The sequence below is a fragment of the Lutjanus erythropterus genome, chromosome 5 (assembly GCF_056507025.1).
Source record: "Lutjanus erythropterus isolate fLutEry1 chromosome 5, fLutEry1.hap2, whole genome shotgun sequence".
NCBI classification, from domain to species: Eukaryota; Metazoa; Chordata; class Actinopteri; order Lutjaniformes; family Lutjanidae; genus Lutjanus; species Lutjanus erythropterus.
This window is the reverse complement of record NC_139321.1, coordinates 17,804,555-17,822,872: the sequence shown is the minus strand read 5'-3', so window position 1 is coordinate 17,822,872 and position 18,318 is coordinate 17,804,555. Positions and strand designations below refer to the sequence as shown.

The 18,318-nt window shown below is 38.6% G+C and overlaps 1 protein-coding gene across 1 annotated transcript; it reads right to left on the bottom strand.

Annotated features, from left to right (window-relative positions):
• Positions 1-3,825: 3,825 nt before the first annotated feature.
• LOC146326651 (atlastin-3-like) lies at positions 3,826-17,089 on the bottom strand. The gene is made up of 14 exons (XM_084718958.1): positions 16,934-17,089; positions 15,046-15,268; positions 13,124-13,258; positions 11,699-11,803; positions 11,561-11,611; positions 10,745-10,801; positions 10,561-10,653; positions 10,328-10,466; positions 10,095-10,222; positions 9,957-10,013; positions 8,579-8,650; positions 8,262-8,453; positions 7,615-7,854; positions 3,826-4,748 (listed from the first exon to the last, which is right to left on the bottom strand). The coding sequence occupies exons 2-14, from the start codon at positions 15,247-15,249 to the stop codon at positions 4,686-4,688; spliced, it is 1,536 nt and encodes a 511-aa protein (XP_084575084.1). The 5' UTR covers positions 15,250-15,268; positions 16,934-17,089; the 3' UTR covers positions 3,826-4,685.
• Between the last annotated feature and the right edge of the window lie 1,229 nt (positions 17,090-18,318).

Genomic DNA, 18,318 nt, shown 5'->3' with positions numbered 1-18,318 from the left:
ATTAGGAGTGAGAAACATCATCCTAAAATTATACCACAGTATTTTAGGGTATTCTACAGTAGCGGTATTCTTGACGATATGAGAAAATACTAAAAATATTTTTTACAAGAGCTGTCAAGCTATCATCACAGGATTTCAACCAGTGGCTTCTGCTTCAGGTGGTGAAATTAATTTGACCCCTTTTGTTGTTACTATATTCTTGCACTTCTTACATATCACCATGGTTAATTGTACATCTCACCTTTTGTTATCAAACCACTTCCATACAACTCTAGTCACTTCCCTTTTCAGAACTCCTTCATCATTATATTGCCATTATAATCATAGGAATTTATAATATATTTATAATATTTCTAACATGATATCGTCATGATCACAATTTTTCCTGATTTTTTTTGTATGAAGAAAATTATAACGATATATCATGAACAATTCCATGTGGCGCACCCCTAATCTAGGTGGATTAATAGCACTGCAGGCCAGAGGAAAATAGTTGGTTTTGATTTTTCAGAATTAGATGTACAAAGTCAACAGAAATTTCACGAGGTGACTCAGCTCAGTGGAACGAGAAAAAAAGTTTAAAGGATTTTGATTTTAGTGTCCCTTTAATAGTGCCACATTAGTGCAGTAATATACAATTGAATTACCTGTCACAAAGATTATGATTAAAGCCGTTAGTCATGATAATGGTCTGTAGCTATACCTTAATATCTTTGTTCTTATTGTAGCTAATTTAAAAAAAAAACCACATATTAGCTGACGTGTACGTCGCCATGTTTGTGACCAACGCTGTATTTTCAGTATTGGTTTCAAAAACGTAAATATGGCGGGCTGAGTGATAAATAATTAATGCTGCCATGGTGCTTGTTTTTTAAACCGACATTCAGCAGCCAGCCGGACGCAAAGCGGTTTTCAGGCTGGAAGGAAATTCTCCGCCATCCCTCCCTCCCTGAGCCCCCCTCCTCCTCCTTCCCACCTCTCTTCCCTCCCCTCCCCTCCGCGCGGTTTTTGTTGGACTCACTTCCAAATATGGAAGCGAACGGTGAGCGGCGGCGGTCAGTGCACGCGCCTCGCTCCCAGCAGGAGGAGGGCGGGGCCGCGACGCTGATCACCATATAAGGAAACAAGGGACACGAAACTCGCTGTAGCAGATTTTTGTACACGGAGGGGAGCGAGAGAAAGACACACACACACACACACACACACAGAGAGGGTCAGTGTGAGGATGAGAGGCAGCAGCAGGAAAGCGAGGAGGGGCGGAAGATGATGAGGGACAAGAAAGAATGACACAACAAACGGGGAGGGAGCTGCTGAATACACACATTTCTCCCGAGAATGAAGTGATGCTGCAGCCATAATATCACAGCTGAGGACAATTCAACCCGTGGCAGCGCTGTCTCTTGTTTTTTTTTTTTTTTTTTTGCTGTGGGACATGTGGGATACAGCGTAACGCCGCTGTAGTTGTAAACATACGGGCTGTAAAATATGACCTACATCCATTATGTGGTATAACAACCCATAAAAACGACACCAATTTCTATCAAAAACACATGAACCAACCATTCACTATCATAGATGACAGAATAAAACATGTTCTGGTCTGTAACATCTTACTTTCACACTGTAGGCTGCATATCACATTAAAATAGAGATTAATTCTTTATAAAATAAACCTTATAAAAATATCTACAGTAGGCTGTGTGAATTAAAAGGACATTAAACCCCAAAATCAAAATTAATCCACCTCCCCCCTGCCTGTAGTATTATTTATCCATCTATATCTTTTTGGTGCACACTGCAGAGTTTTGGAGATATTGGGCATAGAGATATAATGGGACTAAATGGCACTTTGCTTGTGGTGCAGTTCCATGTAGGAACTTCTTTCTTTTCTACTAGAAAGAAAGTAGTTCCAGTAGATTCTACTGCAGAATTTTGAATTTTTGCAAACATATAATTTGGTGCTTTGAGCACCATAAACCAAGTGTCATTTAGTCATATTATATTGATATCTCTACGGTGGATATATCCATAACTCTGCACCTCACACAACTTAATCTCAATATGCAACCCTGTGTTGTAAAATAAAAATAAAAAACAACCTTGTATATTGATTTAAATTTAAAATATGAGTGAAATAATATGTAATGTTTTTTCTCACTGCTTTGCTACACAGCAGCTGTTTGTAATGGTGAACCTGCTGGTGGATCTGTGAGGTAATGGACCTGAAAAGACCCTACATCCTGTTTTCAGTTTTGCACAGCTATTAGATATATGACTACAGAGTTTCATCACTGGTGACACTTTAAAATAAAAACAGCTGAAAGAACAGATTCAAAAGGCACATCAACAGTATCAAGCTCTGTTTATTCTTTATAAAACAGCATTTCTCAAGTCAAGGCCACCGTAGCCCTGCAGGAGACAATTACATGAGCTGTTACTACAATATTGCATGCATTTATTCTCTTTTGGAATGAGCTGTGTGCAAAAAGCACCAAAGTGGAGTAGAAGTGCAACATCTTGAAGTTTCCTCCTCTTGTGGAAAGAGACAGACACAGAACGTGCAAAATGATGGTCAAAAATCATAGACTGAGAAAGTCTCTCATCCTCCATATTTCCACATTTATCTTTTGGCCCCGTCTTCTTATGACTTATACCTGCAGTATGACTGAATCATGGTGAGATTAAAAGTACTTTTTTTCTGTATCTTTACAAATGATTAGTTATTCAAGTGCACAATGCAAAATCATTACAGACTACAGGATCCTACTTTCACTCTTATGTCAGGTTATGGCATTTGAAAAGTCCTATTTTACAATATTACATACTCGCCATTCGACCTCTCCAATGTTTGATGAAAGAACCTGCATTTCATCATATTCAAAGATGTAGGGCATGCTGCAAATAATCAGTCCTTTAATCCAATTCCTGATTCATTGTGAGCTGGCCTGAGAAGCCCTCCTTGGCCCCACTGAGGGAAACTAAAACCTAATAAATCCACTGTGTAGTCCACCTTGTAATTCCCTGGATGACTAGTTTTTTTGAAAAATACGCCTGATTGGTTAAATGGCTGCAAGTAAATGAGGATCTAATAAACAAGTCAGCTCAAATATGTTGTTTTTCCTTTCCTGCAATATTGGTTTCATTATAAGTTATAAAATTATTACGTGGAAGTCATGTGAAGCAAAGCTCTGACCTAAACACAACACAGTTGTCAAGCTGAATTTGATCGCCATGTAGTAATTACTAACATATTCAAAAAACAGGTTTTACGCTGTCAGAGTTTTCTTAAACAGCTACACTGCAGATCACTATGGTTAATCAGTAAAACAGTTAAAATATCTCATTTAGCTGCAGCCAGATCAACAATGCTAACTGCATAAATTGCATCACAGTGATGTATTACAGTGTTTTCTCACGGCGGAGCTGATAACACAGGCTTCAAATGGTCCCTGAAGGCATTACGTCAGGAATTATTTTCTGAGGCGCAAATCTCACGACCATGACTACATGTTTGGGTTGAGAAAGACAGATATTATATTGCTATCCTGATAGGAGACTAGATACAATCTTAAATATTGGACATTGTTATACTGTAATATGACATAAGTGTTGTCTTTTCCTGGTTTAAAAGACTGCATTACAGTAAGGTGATGTAATCTTAGACTGTTCTGTTATTTTCCTTTACCCACTTAGTGCTATGTCAAAAACTTTGAAGGAATACAGCTCTCATGTTTACACAGCAGACTATATTTTAGTTTGTTTTTACTGAGGTTTGAAGTGATAAGACAACAAGGCCAAAGTATAATTCAAATAGTTAAAGCTAACTCTTTGGCTGACTGGTTGCTAGTTTAATATGTTGGGTGTTCAACACCTTTAAGTGTTCTAATATGTCTCATCTTTGGAGTTGGAAAATTTTGCAAAAGTTTCTATATATAATTTCACTAGAAGAGTCTAGTATATAGTATCAAAATCTACAAAGTGTAACACATTTCCATCAAGGAATGGCAAAGCACTTGAAAAAAACATGAGATTCAACTGCTTCCAAACCTGCTGTGCTAATATAGAAAGTGCATCTCCTCCTCTCCTCTTAAAGTAGTGACAGTTCACCTGTCTGGAAATGCTAATTTATATCAAATATAAAGCAAATCAACAAACAGAATGGAATGTTTTTAAGGCCACAAAGTAAAAAAATATAGCCACAAAGAAATATGTATAAATGTGTAAGCTTTGAAGCCAGCATTTAAAAAGGTAATTATTTAAAGATATACTGCAGAAGCTTTGTCTGAAAGCACCCTGACTACCCGTCTGAACAAAATACATACAGCCAAGTAAGATGCATTCAGCTGAGATAGAAAATTTAAGTGTTCTATAAGTTTAAAGGTAAACATTGACTTGTCTATTAAGACCAATTGTAAACTTGTAAAATGATGGCAGTGTCAATTTAAGACATGAAGTATTGATACGAGGGACTGCCTCAGTGAATCCAGTCACCTTTACGTGCGTCTGGAGACTAACGTGCATAATAGAGATGCTGGTGTGTTGGCATCATGTTTTTTACCTTGTGCCAATGTGGTTTAGCTGCATGTTTGTTCCAATGGGTGGCATGATAAGGCTTTAGTGCTGAATGTGTGCTTGTGTTGTGCGCCGGTTGCATTGCATCGAGATTATGAGGGTTCAGAGGTCCCCTAACTGGATTTCTTCTGGTCACTCGTGCTCACTCCTCTCGACTTGTTCAACGCCACGGTGGCCTGGAAACGCAGAGAGAGAAAGGGGAAGGCATTTCAGTGAACATCATACTGTAGCCTCAAGTGCTGCAACATTTGCTGACTTCCGTTTCTCTGTATTGTGGTTGGTTCAGGCCTCAGCTGTGGTATTTTTAAACCTGGCAGGAAGAGTTTGGTTCGATAAATTCAAACCACTTCTGGTTTCTTATTAAGTAAGCAAAGTAAACTCAAGCTGACCCCTGAGGGCTGTTAGCATGGCTTTTAGACTCTCACTACCGTTACTTTCCTTTTATATTAGTGCTGCATTGATGATGGATCCAGCTATTCTTTTTTTATTTTGTCTGTTTTATCTAATTAAAGCTCTACATATCAACTTTGTAAAATGTGTACATAATTTAATAACTGCTGTGTGGATGGGACTGTAATAGTTAAATTCAAAGTGAAACAAAACTTAGAGCATCTTCAGCTTCTGTTATATGACGTATATTTCCGGGTTTAGTTACTAGAAGGATCTAAATCAAACATGTGATTGGACTGCTCAAAGTGGGTGTGGCTTAGCAACTTAACAGTGCCTCGATATGGAGTTGTTGAGAGAAATGACGCTGCAGAGGACTGTTCACACGCAAAGCTCCCTTCACCTGTGTTGTTAGACATGATGAACAAACTTGAGGGGAACTCACTAGATGACACTCTGCTTGTGGTGCTCTGAGCACCAAAAAATACATTAATAAAACTCAGAAGCAATGCCTGTTTCCAGAAATCATGACCCGATTACTCAAGATAACCCACACCTTGTTGCGAGAAGTTTCACGAAGGAACTACTTTCGTTTTACGCTAGAATCTACTAACCTGACATGCCAGATGATTTGTTACACTGAACCATCTGGGAAGTCGTCCCTGGAAATGGTTTGGAAAAATGCACGCACTTTCAAAAAAAAAAACCCACTTGGCAGGTGACTGAATGAACCATCTGTCTGTGACGTCTAACACAGGCAAACTTCAACCCATCAGATCAAACTCTCATTGAAGCTGGTCAACTTTCCATGGAGAAATGCCCTCAGTGTCGTTCTTTCCTCTTCTTTAAATGAAGAAATACTCTCCAGTTCTGATATAACTGATGCTATCATGGTATCATGGACACTTCTCGCTGTCGTCACACCTAAAATCACATCTGTAGCTGCCAGTAGTCCCTCCTAGGACGCTAATTGGCTGCGCCTGGCAACATGGATTCTCTTTGCGAATCCAGCTGCCTCACAAGGTAAAGAATCTACTGGAACTACTTTCTTTCTGCTAGAAAGGAAGTAGTTTCTACATGAAGCTGCTCTCAACAAGGTCTGTGGATTACTCTGAGTAACTTGGTCATAATTTCTGGAAAGAGACACTAGTGTTTAATATTTGTATGTATTTTTTGGCGCTTTGAGCACCACAAGCTCAACTGTCCCTTTAATTTCATTTAGCCATATACACCTGTGATACAACTGACATTGCACTGTTGATGAAAGTGGAAAATGATTTGTGTATCCGGCTTGGCTTGTGCTACACCCTTCCACAAAATTTCAGCAAAATCAGGCCAGTAGGTTTTCCGTAATCCAGCTGACAGACAGACAAATAAACAAACTGAACTGATAAAACAATATCCTTGGGGGTTTAATTAACCCTTAACCACATTCTTTGTTTTGCTTTTGTTTACCAGCTGAAATTCAAACAGAAACCTCCTACCATTATGCTCTGCTAGCCACCCACACTAGCTCAAGTATGGACGTATATTTAAGAACCAATCAGAGATTTGGTCAGTGATGCTCGTTTGTTATGCTAATGTTGCCTTAAACAGAGACATAGAGCTGCTAGAGAGGTTTGATAAGCTCACTTCTGTCTAACTTCACACCCACAGGTTTTTTTTTTTATACTCAAACTTGTAGTCTTGTAGCCACAGATAATGCTGACTCAAGTGACATTTGAGGCAGTTTCTCAGGCTTCACAAAGCTCTCTCTTCTGTCACAAAATGCTTTCTACAACACTTTTTCATATACAGTAGTACTACCCATTTTTACTGAGTAAGCTCAGTGGACTTTCTATTGCAATAGACAAATGTTAACTATCACATTACCTGTAATAAATTTATAAGGCAATAAAAGATCACATCTGTGTGTCTGTCAGCTTTCCTGGGTCTGTCTTCCTTGTTGTGGCCAAAAAACTGAATAATAAAACTTTAAAATACTTTCAAAGGCAGATTCAGTAGAAATGAGCCGTTAAACAGGTTGTTTGAGCCCAAAGGCACCACTAAAAGGACTCGAGTGTGGACACAGCCTGTTGGCTAGCAAGCCACATGGTTAACCTGTGATTTCAGTCCCATGACCACTGGCCTTTTTCTGATGACAACAAATTCTTTGCTACTTTAAAAAAGGTCAGAAATTATCTGACCAAAGCCAAGCAAAAAACCTAAGCCATATATTAGCCTTTGTGTGTTTGTAAACTTTGCACCTACTAACCACTGAACAGGCTCTCACACTGTCAGCCAATGAAACAACACCTAACACTGTGACAGTTACTGTATGTGCGAGAGAGTTTTCTGATAGGCTTCCTGTCACACTGTGTGACGGCCCACCCATGTGTCTTATTTTGCCTCTGTATAAAGCAAGAGCATCCAAATTGTACAAAGCAGTAATATTGTAAATTAAAGCTATTGTGTGAATCAAAAGATAGATTACTACTAATTTCTCTTAGGATTGCTGGATGCAGTATTTGTTCTTCTCAACATCAATAGCTCCCTCTAGTGACTCTTATCAGTACATACATTTTAAAAAGGCTGCAATGACAAAAAGAAAAGTCCTATTTGGACAGACATCAGTTAACAATAAATGACCACTTCCTCCAGCCCTGTTACTCTCACCTGCTCCAGGACGACTCCTGCAGCCTGGTCGATGGCTCCTCCCACAGTCCGGTACCGACCGGAGTAGCGGATGAAGGTCCACGTCAGCATGGCCATCATGACCACACCCAGAGTACAGTCACACACCAGGGCGAAGGTGGACAGGCCGACGAACAGGAAAATACCTGACAGCACGTACAGGAGGCACACCAGGACAAAAAGCACTGCAGGCGTCCGGAATGCGCTGAAGAGATTTTTGGACTTTTACAATGAAGAGAGCAAAAAAAAAGATCAACAACACTTTTCAAATCATATCAGAGCCAAACACAGCAATATCTGCAATAATAATATACTGGAAGAAATGTTTTGCTTAATAAATTTTAAGTGCTTTTGTTTAAGATTCAGACTTTTATTTTAAAGCAACTACAAGGAGTGCAAAAATCACAGTGAGTCGAAAGTTGGCCAGTTAAAAAGAAGCAGGAGGAGATTTTTCTTCAAATTATTTTATATTTGACGTCATATTTTGTGGTTATAGCACAAACAGAAATGGAAACACCACTGCTTTTGTCCACAGGGGTCTCCAAAATCAACAAAATCTGAAAGTTCCTGGTTGCAGCTTTAACGTAAAAAAATAAAGATTGTACCACATTTATGCAATCCTCTCTCACCTCATTGTGCTTTGCAAATGACTGCCACATGTCCTCGAGCTCCTTCTCCAGCTGTGCTTGGTAACGGTCACAAAACTCTTGTCCGCCCATCTTCTTGGTGGAGGAGAAGGTGTGAAGAGCCTCTCGGAAGTTAAAGTGATGCTTTTCCTCCAGAGAGTCAGGAGACACATAAGGCAAGTCTCCGCCACACACCTGAGACAAGAAAATGGAGAGAAGAAAAACTTAAAAAAAAAAAAAAAAAGGTTTGCAGTCATAGTAGTGTGTTATCCATCCTTCCTTTGTTAATAAGTTTTTTTTCCACATATAAATGAACTCACCTTCTCCATGTTCTTGTAATACTGATCTTTGGCTGTTGCTACAGCTGCCAGATTATTGGCCTCTGCTGTAGCCTGGTGAGACAAACAGACGTATATTAACAAGTTAAATTCACCACTTAGTTAAAGGAGCAATGTGTAAGATTAAAGTAAATCCTAACACACAGGTGGCAGCATATTACCAGAGTAACTGCTAACTGCTGCTCACTATATTCTCAGCTATAACTACCTTTGGTTGTAGTCACTAGCTGCTGCTAGCTCAGTTTGCCCTTTAGCTAGTGTCCCTAAAGCCCTGCTCAGACCAAAGATTGACAACGAGATGTTATAATGTTACAGAGTGACTTCGCAGTGGCGTGAACTGGCCCGGCTCAAGTCCAGCCAGCTGATGGCGTCGCCTGCGACTCAGTCCATCAGTTTGCCAGCGGCTGGTCAAAGTCAGGAAACTATCAGTAATGTAGAGTTTTGGATGGAGGAAAGAGAGGATCACTTCATCAACCTGTTCGTGGAACAGACGTGTCTGGACAACACGAGGCCTTGGGACACATTCAGAGAGAATCAGGTGTTGTGCGGTGGTGTGGGAGGTGTTTATTTGTGCTGAGAACATAACTCTGATTCAGTGGCTTTCTGCTACCAGCAGTCCTGCTGAATCGCCCACAGCTGCACACTGTATCTCTTGGTCATATCTAGAAGGGAACCCCTGATACGCTGAATCCTCGCAAGATTTGTATGCATTCTTTCTTCAACGTGCATGTTGTAAAAACTAATATATTTTGGTTCAGTGTTGGTTCTGTAGTGTTGTTACAGGATGTTAAGCACAAGTCAAAGCACTTTTATAGAAGTAATGTTAAATTTATGATTCAATCAATTTTTAAGAACTGTTACAGGGGAAAGAATCATATTTATAAGATTTAAGGCCTATAATTCAGATGATAGGATTTTAGACTTTTTAAGAACCCACAGAACCCCTAATGAAAGAGAGAAACCTGAATTCAGAAGGTGTGTGGTTTATTACGGACAACACCTGCAAGAATATGTCCTTTCTTGGCATTTTGTGAGTTTATTTTACTTATTTATTAGACTATAAAAGCTAAGAGAGCTTGTGAAGGTAGCAAAATCACTGCTTGCATACATTCCCCAGTTCAAACTACAGGGCTGGAACTAACTGGTTATCATGCTAACTTCAGTAGATATCTCTGGAAGACAATAAAATCTTTGACATAACCATCATAACATTTTCTTCTTCACATTCTGTTGATAACGTTAGTTCATTTTTTGAAAGTTTTAAACAAATAGTCTGACCATATCTTACATATTGCACCTTAAACAGGGAAAAATAGCGTTTTTTTAAAGCTTTAATTTAATGCATTAATCCTGCACATACCATGAGCATCGTCTTTGGCTGTGGCAGGTCTTCTCCCTGGTAAATCTTGATGTAAGCCTGGGAAGACAATAATTACAACATTAGAAATTAAACTCAGGTGTGGTTTTAGCAGGTGAACTCAGATGGAGACGATGTTACCTTAAAGAACTCAAGCAGGCCGCGGCAAGTGACTTTGTTTCCGTTTATTTCTTTCTCAGCCAGACGGTCTGGGTGCAGCAGTTTAGGAATCAGGCTCTGCAGCTGTTCTCTGAACTCTGGGGCCACATCTGACAAAAGACAAAAACACTTAGGATAGCACTCAGTGTACTGGCCTTTCTGCTAAAGATCAACCTAACACCAAATGGAATAATATAGAAAACAGGGGACCTTACCTTTAAGCTGTCCATCAAAGGAGGGGCTGGTGGCAACATTCAGCCCAGGGTGAGGTAACAGGAAGCAGGAGATTTTGGTGAAGCATGAATGGATGTGCTCCCTCACTGTCTGCAGCTCCTCATGCTGGGCCTCCTTAACCTTTAAAATCAACACATTTATATGGTTAAATCCCAGTTAAAGATCAGCTAAGTGTATTTATTATTCTGCCAAATCAACGGGACAGAACTGGTACCTGTAACCGTTTATCCAGGAACTCATTGCCTCCTTTAAACCCGTAGGTATACTCATAGGGAAAGCTCCAGTCCCTGATGAGGAACATCAAAGACTGTACGAGCAAAAGAAAGGTGTTGATTTAAAGAAAAAACAACGTATAATTAAACACATCAGAGCAACAAAACATATCAAACATCTCTTACCTGAAAGGGCTTCTGAAAGATCTCATCCATGGCGAGACGACCGTACTCTGTGAACAGCTGTGAGGAGGAGGAGGTGGCCATGATGTGAATTTAATACTGAGTTGCCAAAATCATCTAATGATAACCTGTTACATTACTGAAACACCCTTCTGAAAACACACAAAGACCTTTATATTTTGTATCCTATGTCTTCAAAATAAATTAAAGGTACAGTTTGAATTAATTAATGTGTGGTTGTACGAGGTACTTATCCATAGTCATTGTACTACCTACAGTAGATAACCGCTTTATCTTGTCACCAGACAGCCTTTCCCTGCAGGAAATTGCTATTATTTAAGCCAAATACAGCTCTCACCAAAGCTAGACTCATTAAGCAAAATCAGTAATTTTACCTCAAAGCTTGCCCACAGCTGCCTTGATAACACAAACAAACTGACCGATGGAGCCAACAACAAACCAGCAACTCCAGTGTTCTGCCAGGTTAAATTACTGTTTTTGTCCATGGAGTTTGGTTGGTTTGAAGAGAGCATTATTTGGTTTATCAGAAATGTCTCTCTTAAACTTTAACACCTATTTAAACTAACATTGATATTTTTTAGGTTGTTGCTGCTTATATAAAATGGTGGTATTGCTGGCATCTGACCACCTCATATAACCCCACTTTAAAAAAAAAATCCAAACGATCTCTTTAAGACTAAATCATATAGTCTTAAACTCTGTTGTCATAGGTGGAAATATTCAAACATGTTTAACCAACACTAGCAGGTACCTGCTGATATCATCAGTTAAACTCTTGTCATACTAATGTAAACAGACCTGTAGCTGCTGCAGATCGTCCTCTTGTATGTTCTGTGACAGATTGTAGATCTACAAAAGAGAAACTATGTAAGCGCACATGATAACGAGGATAATGAGATGTTACTGAATCAGAGGTAATGAGAAGAGATCACTCACCTGTATTGAGCTGGTCATGGTGCTGAGGGCAAAGATGGTGGCGCAGTCCTTCACTGTGGACTGGTTATCAAAGGCTCCCTGAGTGTCCATCAGCACCACTGCCACCTACATGAGGCCAGGGACAAAACACAGCACATGACATGAACACTGCAAGGGACTGGAGTTGGTCTCAACCCAGTTCATTTGTGCATAAATGAATGCTGTTGACCATTTTTATTGCCATGTCCACGTCATCTTAGACTATCTTGACATGTTATTTAAAACATATACACACGGAAAATGAGACATAAATTAATTTAAGCAGAGTCAACAATACATCTTGTTTTTTTTTTATTTCCTCTCATCGTGAAAACAACATTTTAACTTTCTTCATAAATAAGACAAAATAAGTGCATTTCAACAGGCTTTTGTTTCCACCTCTCATCAGTAAAACAATAAACAAATGTTTATGAAAAGTGTACTGCAGACATAAAACTTGAATTTGCAGAATTTCTGTTACAGTCTTTTATATATTTAAAGGACTTAAATAAAATCTCCTGTGACCCACTTTTGAGTCCTGAATCAGTATTTGGGAAGAACCAGGTTAGTATATAAAATGTCAGAAAATACTGAAATATGCCCACAGGAATTTCCAAGAATCCTAGTGACATCTTCAGATTGCTTGATTTAATCAAACAATCATCTAAACTAAAAGAAGAAGAGCTTTGAGAAGCTGGAACCAGACAATGTTTGACATTAAATAAACAGATTATCAACATAGCTATTGATCAATTTTATACAAACTGACAATCCAACTAATCTCTTCTGCACTGCAAACTGCAGCAGGAATGTAGTTACAAAGATAAAGTGTGAAAGTTTAATTAGAGGAGAGGAGAGATGAACTTTGAGGAAACAAAGATCTGATAATGACCCAAATAAAATAAACACCTTTCATAGACATGATTTGATATTTGATTATTAGATGGGAAAAGTGGTTAGTGGTGTTTGAGTACATTGTGGGGACTGGTCTGCAACATAATATGCAAAGTAATGTTTTCTGGTCTGTGTCAAACTTTTCATACCCAAATTGCAGCCCCGAGACAGAACTAGCTTCTCTTTTAGGTACAAGCTCTTTGTTTTGTCTGGGCTGGTCGGAGTCCTTCTCCTGTTTCAAATGACCCTGTACTGTGTCATGTTCATTCTTCTGTCCATGTTTGTTTGTTTTGCTTTCATGCAAATTTCCTGCCTGTACCCATGTCGTGTGGAAGAATGCACAATGTTCGAAATGACAAAAAATATTGCTGTAAAGAGTGTGATCTGCTACACAATGAAATAAACGGTAATAATATGAAACAACAGATGTTTTTCTATCATCACATGATACATACGATCATATCATACAGCCATAATACACACAGCACATACATAAATATATTGTGCTCGTACCTCTGTTCCATCGCTCTTCTGGACGGGGAAAACTTCGCTCCACAGCTGAATGCCGGTCGTCTCTGGTTCTGAACCGCCTCTCCAAGAAAATCCAGTCAGCGGCTCATCTTCCTCACCCAGCCAGTTTTCATCACCCTGCAGAAGTACAAAGTCAAGACCAGTCAGGGATAGGCTGGGGCTTCTAGGCTGCCAGTATTAAAACCATCTGGCTCATTCAAAAATCGACACATACCTTGTCATGTGTGCCAAATTATCCTGAAGAATAAAGCAGCAGCAGACATTTTACCTTGAGCTATTAATACAAGCTCCAGTTCTGTTCTGCATAATTTAAAACTTATAGTACTTACTTACTTATTTTCTCATTATCTCGCTGTGCTTGGGACACTTTACCAACCAAAAGCATCGCTATTTGTTGTCCTGGAAATGAGACTCGACAATCAACTATCTTTCCGATGCGTTTATAAACAGCTTGGACAAATACTACTGACTCTACCTTTAGGGTTCACACACCAAAAAAATTACATGAGGATTCACAGGTATGATTAATGAACATGCTTCACATGACTAATAGCACAGTCCTCATGAAATATGTCAACATATTTCAAAGGTGAACATTCAAAATTCAAAATACATCATCATAATACTACACAAAACTGCATTTTTACAAAAAAAACCCAGAGAGTTAGAAGAATTTCACCATTTACACACAGGATGTGAATTCTTTTCTGTGACAGGAAAATATTAACTTACATCTCTCCATAGGTAATTTAGACCTTTAGGGAAAGACAAGCCACTAGGTACCCCGGCACTGACCATCCCCATATAGTGATGTAGAGGGACAACAGTAGGACCGATAGTATATCTTTTGAAAGATTTTTAACATATCCTGCTCAGTAGGTTGTATACATTCATTCATTCATTCATTCATTCGAATGAACTGTTTGAAACAGTCTCAATTTAATACTGATGCCTCTAAATGACCAACTTAACAAGACCATCAGCGAGAAGATTGGCTCTTTCTATGTAGTAATTCTTAATGGCTGCCATGGGGACGGACTCTCCTTGAAATCAGATGAAACAAACCTGCGTTTACATTTTCCCCGGGCGGCAAAGTTACAGTGAGTAGGTTAGCCACTTAAAAAGATTTTTCTTTAAATAACTTCATTTTTGATGTTATATTTTGTGATTATAACAGAGGAAACACTACCACTTTTTTTCCCACAGAGACCTCCAAAATTCAGACAATGTGAGAGTTTCTTTTAGTAGCTTTAAAAAATCTTAAAAAAAAAATATTCACTTCTGAAAAAACATTGAAACACTTTGAAAAAAATGAAGACTGATAATAAGTGAAATACCAACGTCAGGCAGGTCATAATTATCTCCACAGTTAGTTATTCTGTTGACTGCACTGGGTAGACAACAAAAGACTAAATGGAAGGCAACTTTTGACCTGATGGTGGCAGTGCAGCAAAGGTAACTGGGCTACCAAAATCAATGAGATTTATCATTGACCACAGCAAATGTATTGCAAAACTTTAGGTTAGTTTGGACAAACAAACTGAGGATATTCACACGCACTCCTCTCCTCATTAAAGTTAATGACTAAATTCTCAATTATTTCTGTTGAGTAAACTTGTTGGTTCACATGTTACAGCAGGGAGGGGCATCACGGTGGAAGGACTACATAACCATACAGTAGACTGTTGGTGATTTTCCAGACTATCACACCTTCAACACAAGCCTGTCAACCTGTCAGTAACACCTGCTGCCCTCCCTGCTATAAAGCTCTCATTAGTCAACATTAAAATATTCTAGCATCAATAAGTCCACTTTAAGTGAGTGATCTTGGCCTCTGAGTGCTGCAGACAGATATGTGGAGTAAAGATATAATATCTGTGAGATCACGTTACAGTGCGGCTCACCTTTCTGTACATGTAGCGGATCATGAAGTCGAGAAGGAAGCTTTTGCCCTTCCTGAAGGCTCCGGCCACTGACAGCACCACCACATGTTTGTCTCTGACCTCAGGAGCCAACAGGACCCGAGCCAACGCATCCGTGTCCAAAGCAAAGGAGTGATCCTCCTTACACACTCTGACGATCTGAACTGGGCCTGGTTCACTCCCCATCCTTAGGTTATACTGGTCCCTGTGAAGAGACAAAAACATCAGGTTGAATTATTTCTCTCAAACAGTGTTTCCCCAACTTATTATAGGGACCCAAAAAAGTCAAATTTGCCTTTTGGATTATTGCTGTGATGTACTTTATAATGAAATAAATATGTTTCATATTTTTTTTTTAATTGATGGTTTGTTGTGTTCTTTATCAATTTATAGAAGTAGATGTTGATGGCAATTCATGATGTGTGTCTTTGTAAGTAATTTCTTGGGTCTCGAGCTGAAAATGTATGAGAATCCCTGCTTTAAAAAAAATTAGAATTATTTGTTTAAAGTTTTGATCATCACTTAGTAGTTTTATTTACAAAATACAATCACCAAACATTTACTGTTTACAGGTTCACAAACATGTTTCTGCATTTGAAGTTATTACAAAAATGTCTGTTTTTATGATCTTCAAGTTCTAATTTTTCTTTGTTTTTAAATATTGTGCTAAATGTCATACCATGAACTTTTTATTGTGGTATTATCATACCATGGGATTTTTTTATATTGTTACATCCATACTAATTAATGCACTGATGGAAAAATAATATTTTGGGCAACTGTGACACATAACATGTTTCGAAGTATGCCTGTCAAGAGAACAGAAATCATTCAAAATAAATTGATAACAGGAAAAGTAATGGAAAAATAATCAGTAGATTAATCAATAATGACATTATTCTAGGCCTAAAGGACAAATTCCTCACAGATGACTCTGCTGAACCAAGTAACTGATTTTCTTTCCAGCTTCATTGAGACATGACATTTGGATGATAACCACACACACACAAAGCAGTTTACTCAATAAATACCATTTCGCCTGTGCCCACTGAATAATCAGACACGCACTGTGATCCTTCTTTCTGGCACAATATTTAGCTCTGTGGAAAGCAGACTGTGGGATGCTCTTATGGGTGTCATGCTGCTTTGCCTGCAGACAGTGGATTCAGCATGCTCTCTCCAGTATACTGTTCACTTCAATGGACTCCATTGTTGTTGCTTTGTGAGGAGGATGCTCTCTCCCATGATGAATAACAGGGAGGTGCTTTCATAACAGCCCGTCAGTGGTTGTAGCAATAACAATACCCAAAACTCGCTTTCTCCTCTCACCATAATCTCCTCACCTCAAAGGTGTGGCCCTCGGCAGCAGCATGCCAGGCATTTCTGGGTACTGAGTGTGTGCGGTGAAGCAAAATATTCTGCAGCTTTCAGACCAAACCATATTTTGTCTGCGTTTTGTCATAAGCAAATACCACATGAGATAAACTAAATTGCACAGTAGCGACTCTGTAATCAAGATTGCTTCATGTTAGCAACTGCCACTGGACGCTGACAACGATGTTGGCTACGTTGGCACCAGTAACTTACGGCTAACGTTAAGCTAAACATAGCTCCAACCTTAAATGTATTCGAGGAGCTCAACAGCTAAAAAACACACGACTATTAACGGTTATCTTACTAGTTAACTGCTGTAATTAATAGTCTTCATGCCTGCATGTCCTCAAACAAAACAGTGAAAGGTAACTCGTATCTGTTGCTAGCTGTTACACGGAAAACAAGTGTTAAAAACGACGTTGCATCAGTCTTTTCACATGTACGGTCTGAGTTAGCATGCTAATAGCGCATCTCTTATTTTAAAGTGTAATGTTACCTTTGATATCTTCACACGGCTTCAACAGAGAGTCGACTGAAACGTGACTTTTTTGCACTGTCTGGCATGAAAACAACTATGAGAACTTTTTTCCACCACGAAACTCACAGACTTCCGCCTTCAGCCTCCGCAACAACTCATGGGAAATGTAGTGTCGGTGTCATTTCCTGCTTGTACTTTCGTCTATTTACCAACTACGTTACCCAATGTGCCAGCCCCGCCCCATAACTATGGGAAATGTAGGTTTTAATGTAAAGTTACGAATACGGAACTATCGGAGAAGTCATGTAACAGAGAAGTTTGATGTTTTGCATTTACACAAATAAAATCTGAGTAACTTTCATGGATGAAAAGGGCATTGTTGCTTAGCAACAGGCTTTTGTTTGGCCCGCACCATGAATATCCAGCAGCCTTGTGCATTTGGTTCAGTGGGCTATGACTGTTACGCCCTCTAATGGCTTAATTCGTATATAGAGCTGCAATCTTCCAGAGCTGATGAAAATACCAAAAAATACAGTTTTTACAGTGGTGAATGAATTATTCAGATCTTTTACTTGAGTGAAAGTACACATCTTAAAAATACTAAGGTTTGCATTGGAAAGGTTAAGGTGAAGCAGGGGAATATATAAGTATAAAGTATAAGTAAAATGCAGAAAAATGCTCACAGTGACTGGTAGACTATATCATTAGATTATTATTATTATTCATGCTATCATGCAATATAAAAGATTTATTTTACTGTTGTCATTGGCTGAGGTGAAGTATATTTTGACCGATTTTGTATAGGACTGCAAATAATGTTTATTGTCTCCAATAACTGGCTGATCGTTTGTTTTGTAAAAATTCTGTTTTCTGCCAGTAGACTAAACAACTCAAAATGATTAAAAAATATAGCTAATTAACCAATTATGTCTCAGTCATTTTCATGTTTCATAAAACTTTCAAATGGGTTTTGTGCTAAACTCTTAATTTGTAAAGTAACTAGTAAGTAAAGTTGTCAAATAAATGTAATAGAGTAAAAAAGTATGAAATGTAGTACATAGTTTCATTCCACCACTGACATTTTCATAGCACAACTAATGCAACCAAAACAAAAATGATATACTCTGAACATAAAAAACAGGCCATTTTAATTCACAAGAACGGCATGACAGATTTTATTTGTTAGATTACAAAATCTAAAGCTCTTGAAAATATATAATTTACAAACAGAAATTCAGTGCACCCTGAAATGTAAAGTTCTTTTTTTTTTCAAATGGCAGTGAGTTCATTTTACATTTCAACTCAATATCAAAACTATTCCTGATTGACAGCTTAGCTTTGCTCACAAGGTCATATCTAGGTTTTCAAATTCACAGAAAAATCATAGACATCCAGGGATTCAG

What these genes read in the sequence shown, in the direction of transcription:
- LOC146326651 (XM_084718958.1), bottom strand. Translation starts at nt 15,249, where the DNA reads ATGGGGAGTGAACCAGGCCCAGTTCAGATCGTCAGAGTGTGTAAGGAG. An exon ending in GCCTGCTTGAGTTCTTTAAG is followed by an intron (nt 10,014 to 10,094) that starts GTAACATCGTCT and finishes TTGTCTTCCCAG; the next exon opens with GCTTACATCAAGATTTACCA. An exon ending in AGCCAAAGACGATGCTCATG is followed by an intron (nt 8,651 to 9,956) that starts GTATGTGCAGGA and finishes TTGTCTCACCAG; the next exon opens with GCTACAGCAGAGGCCAATAA.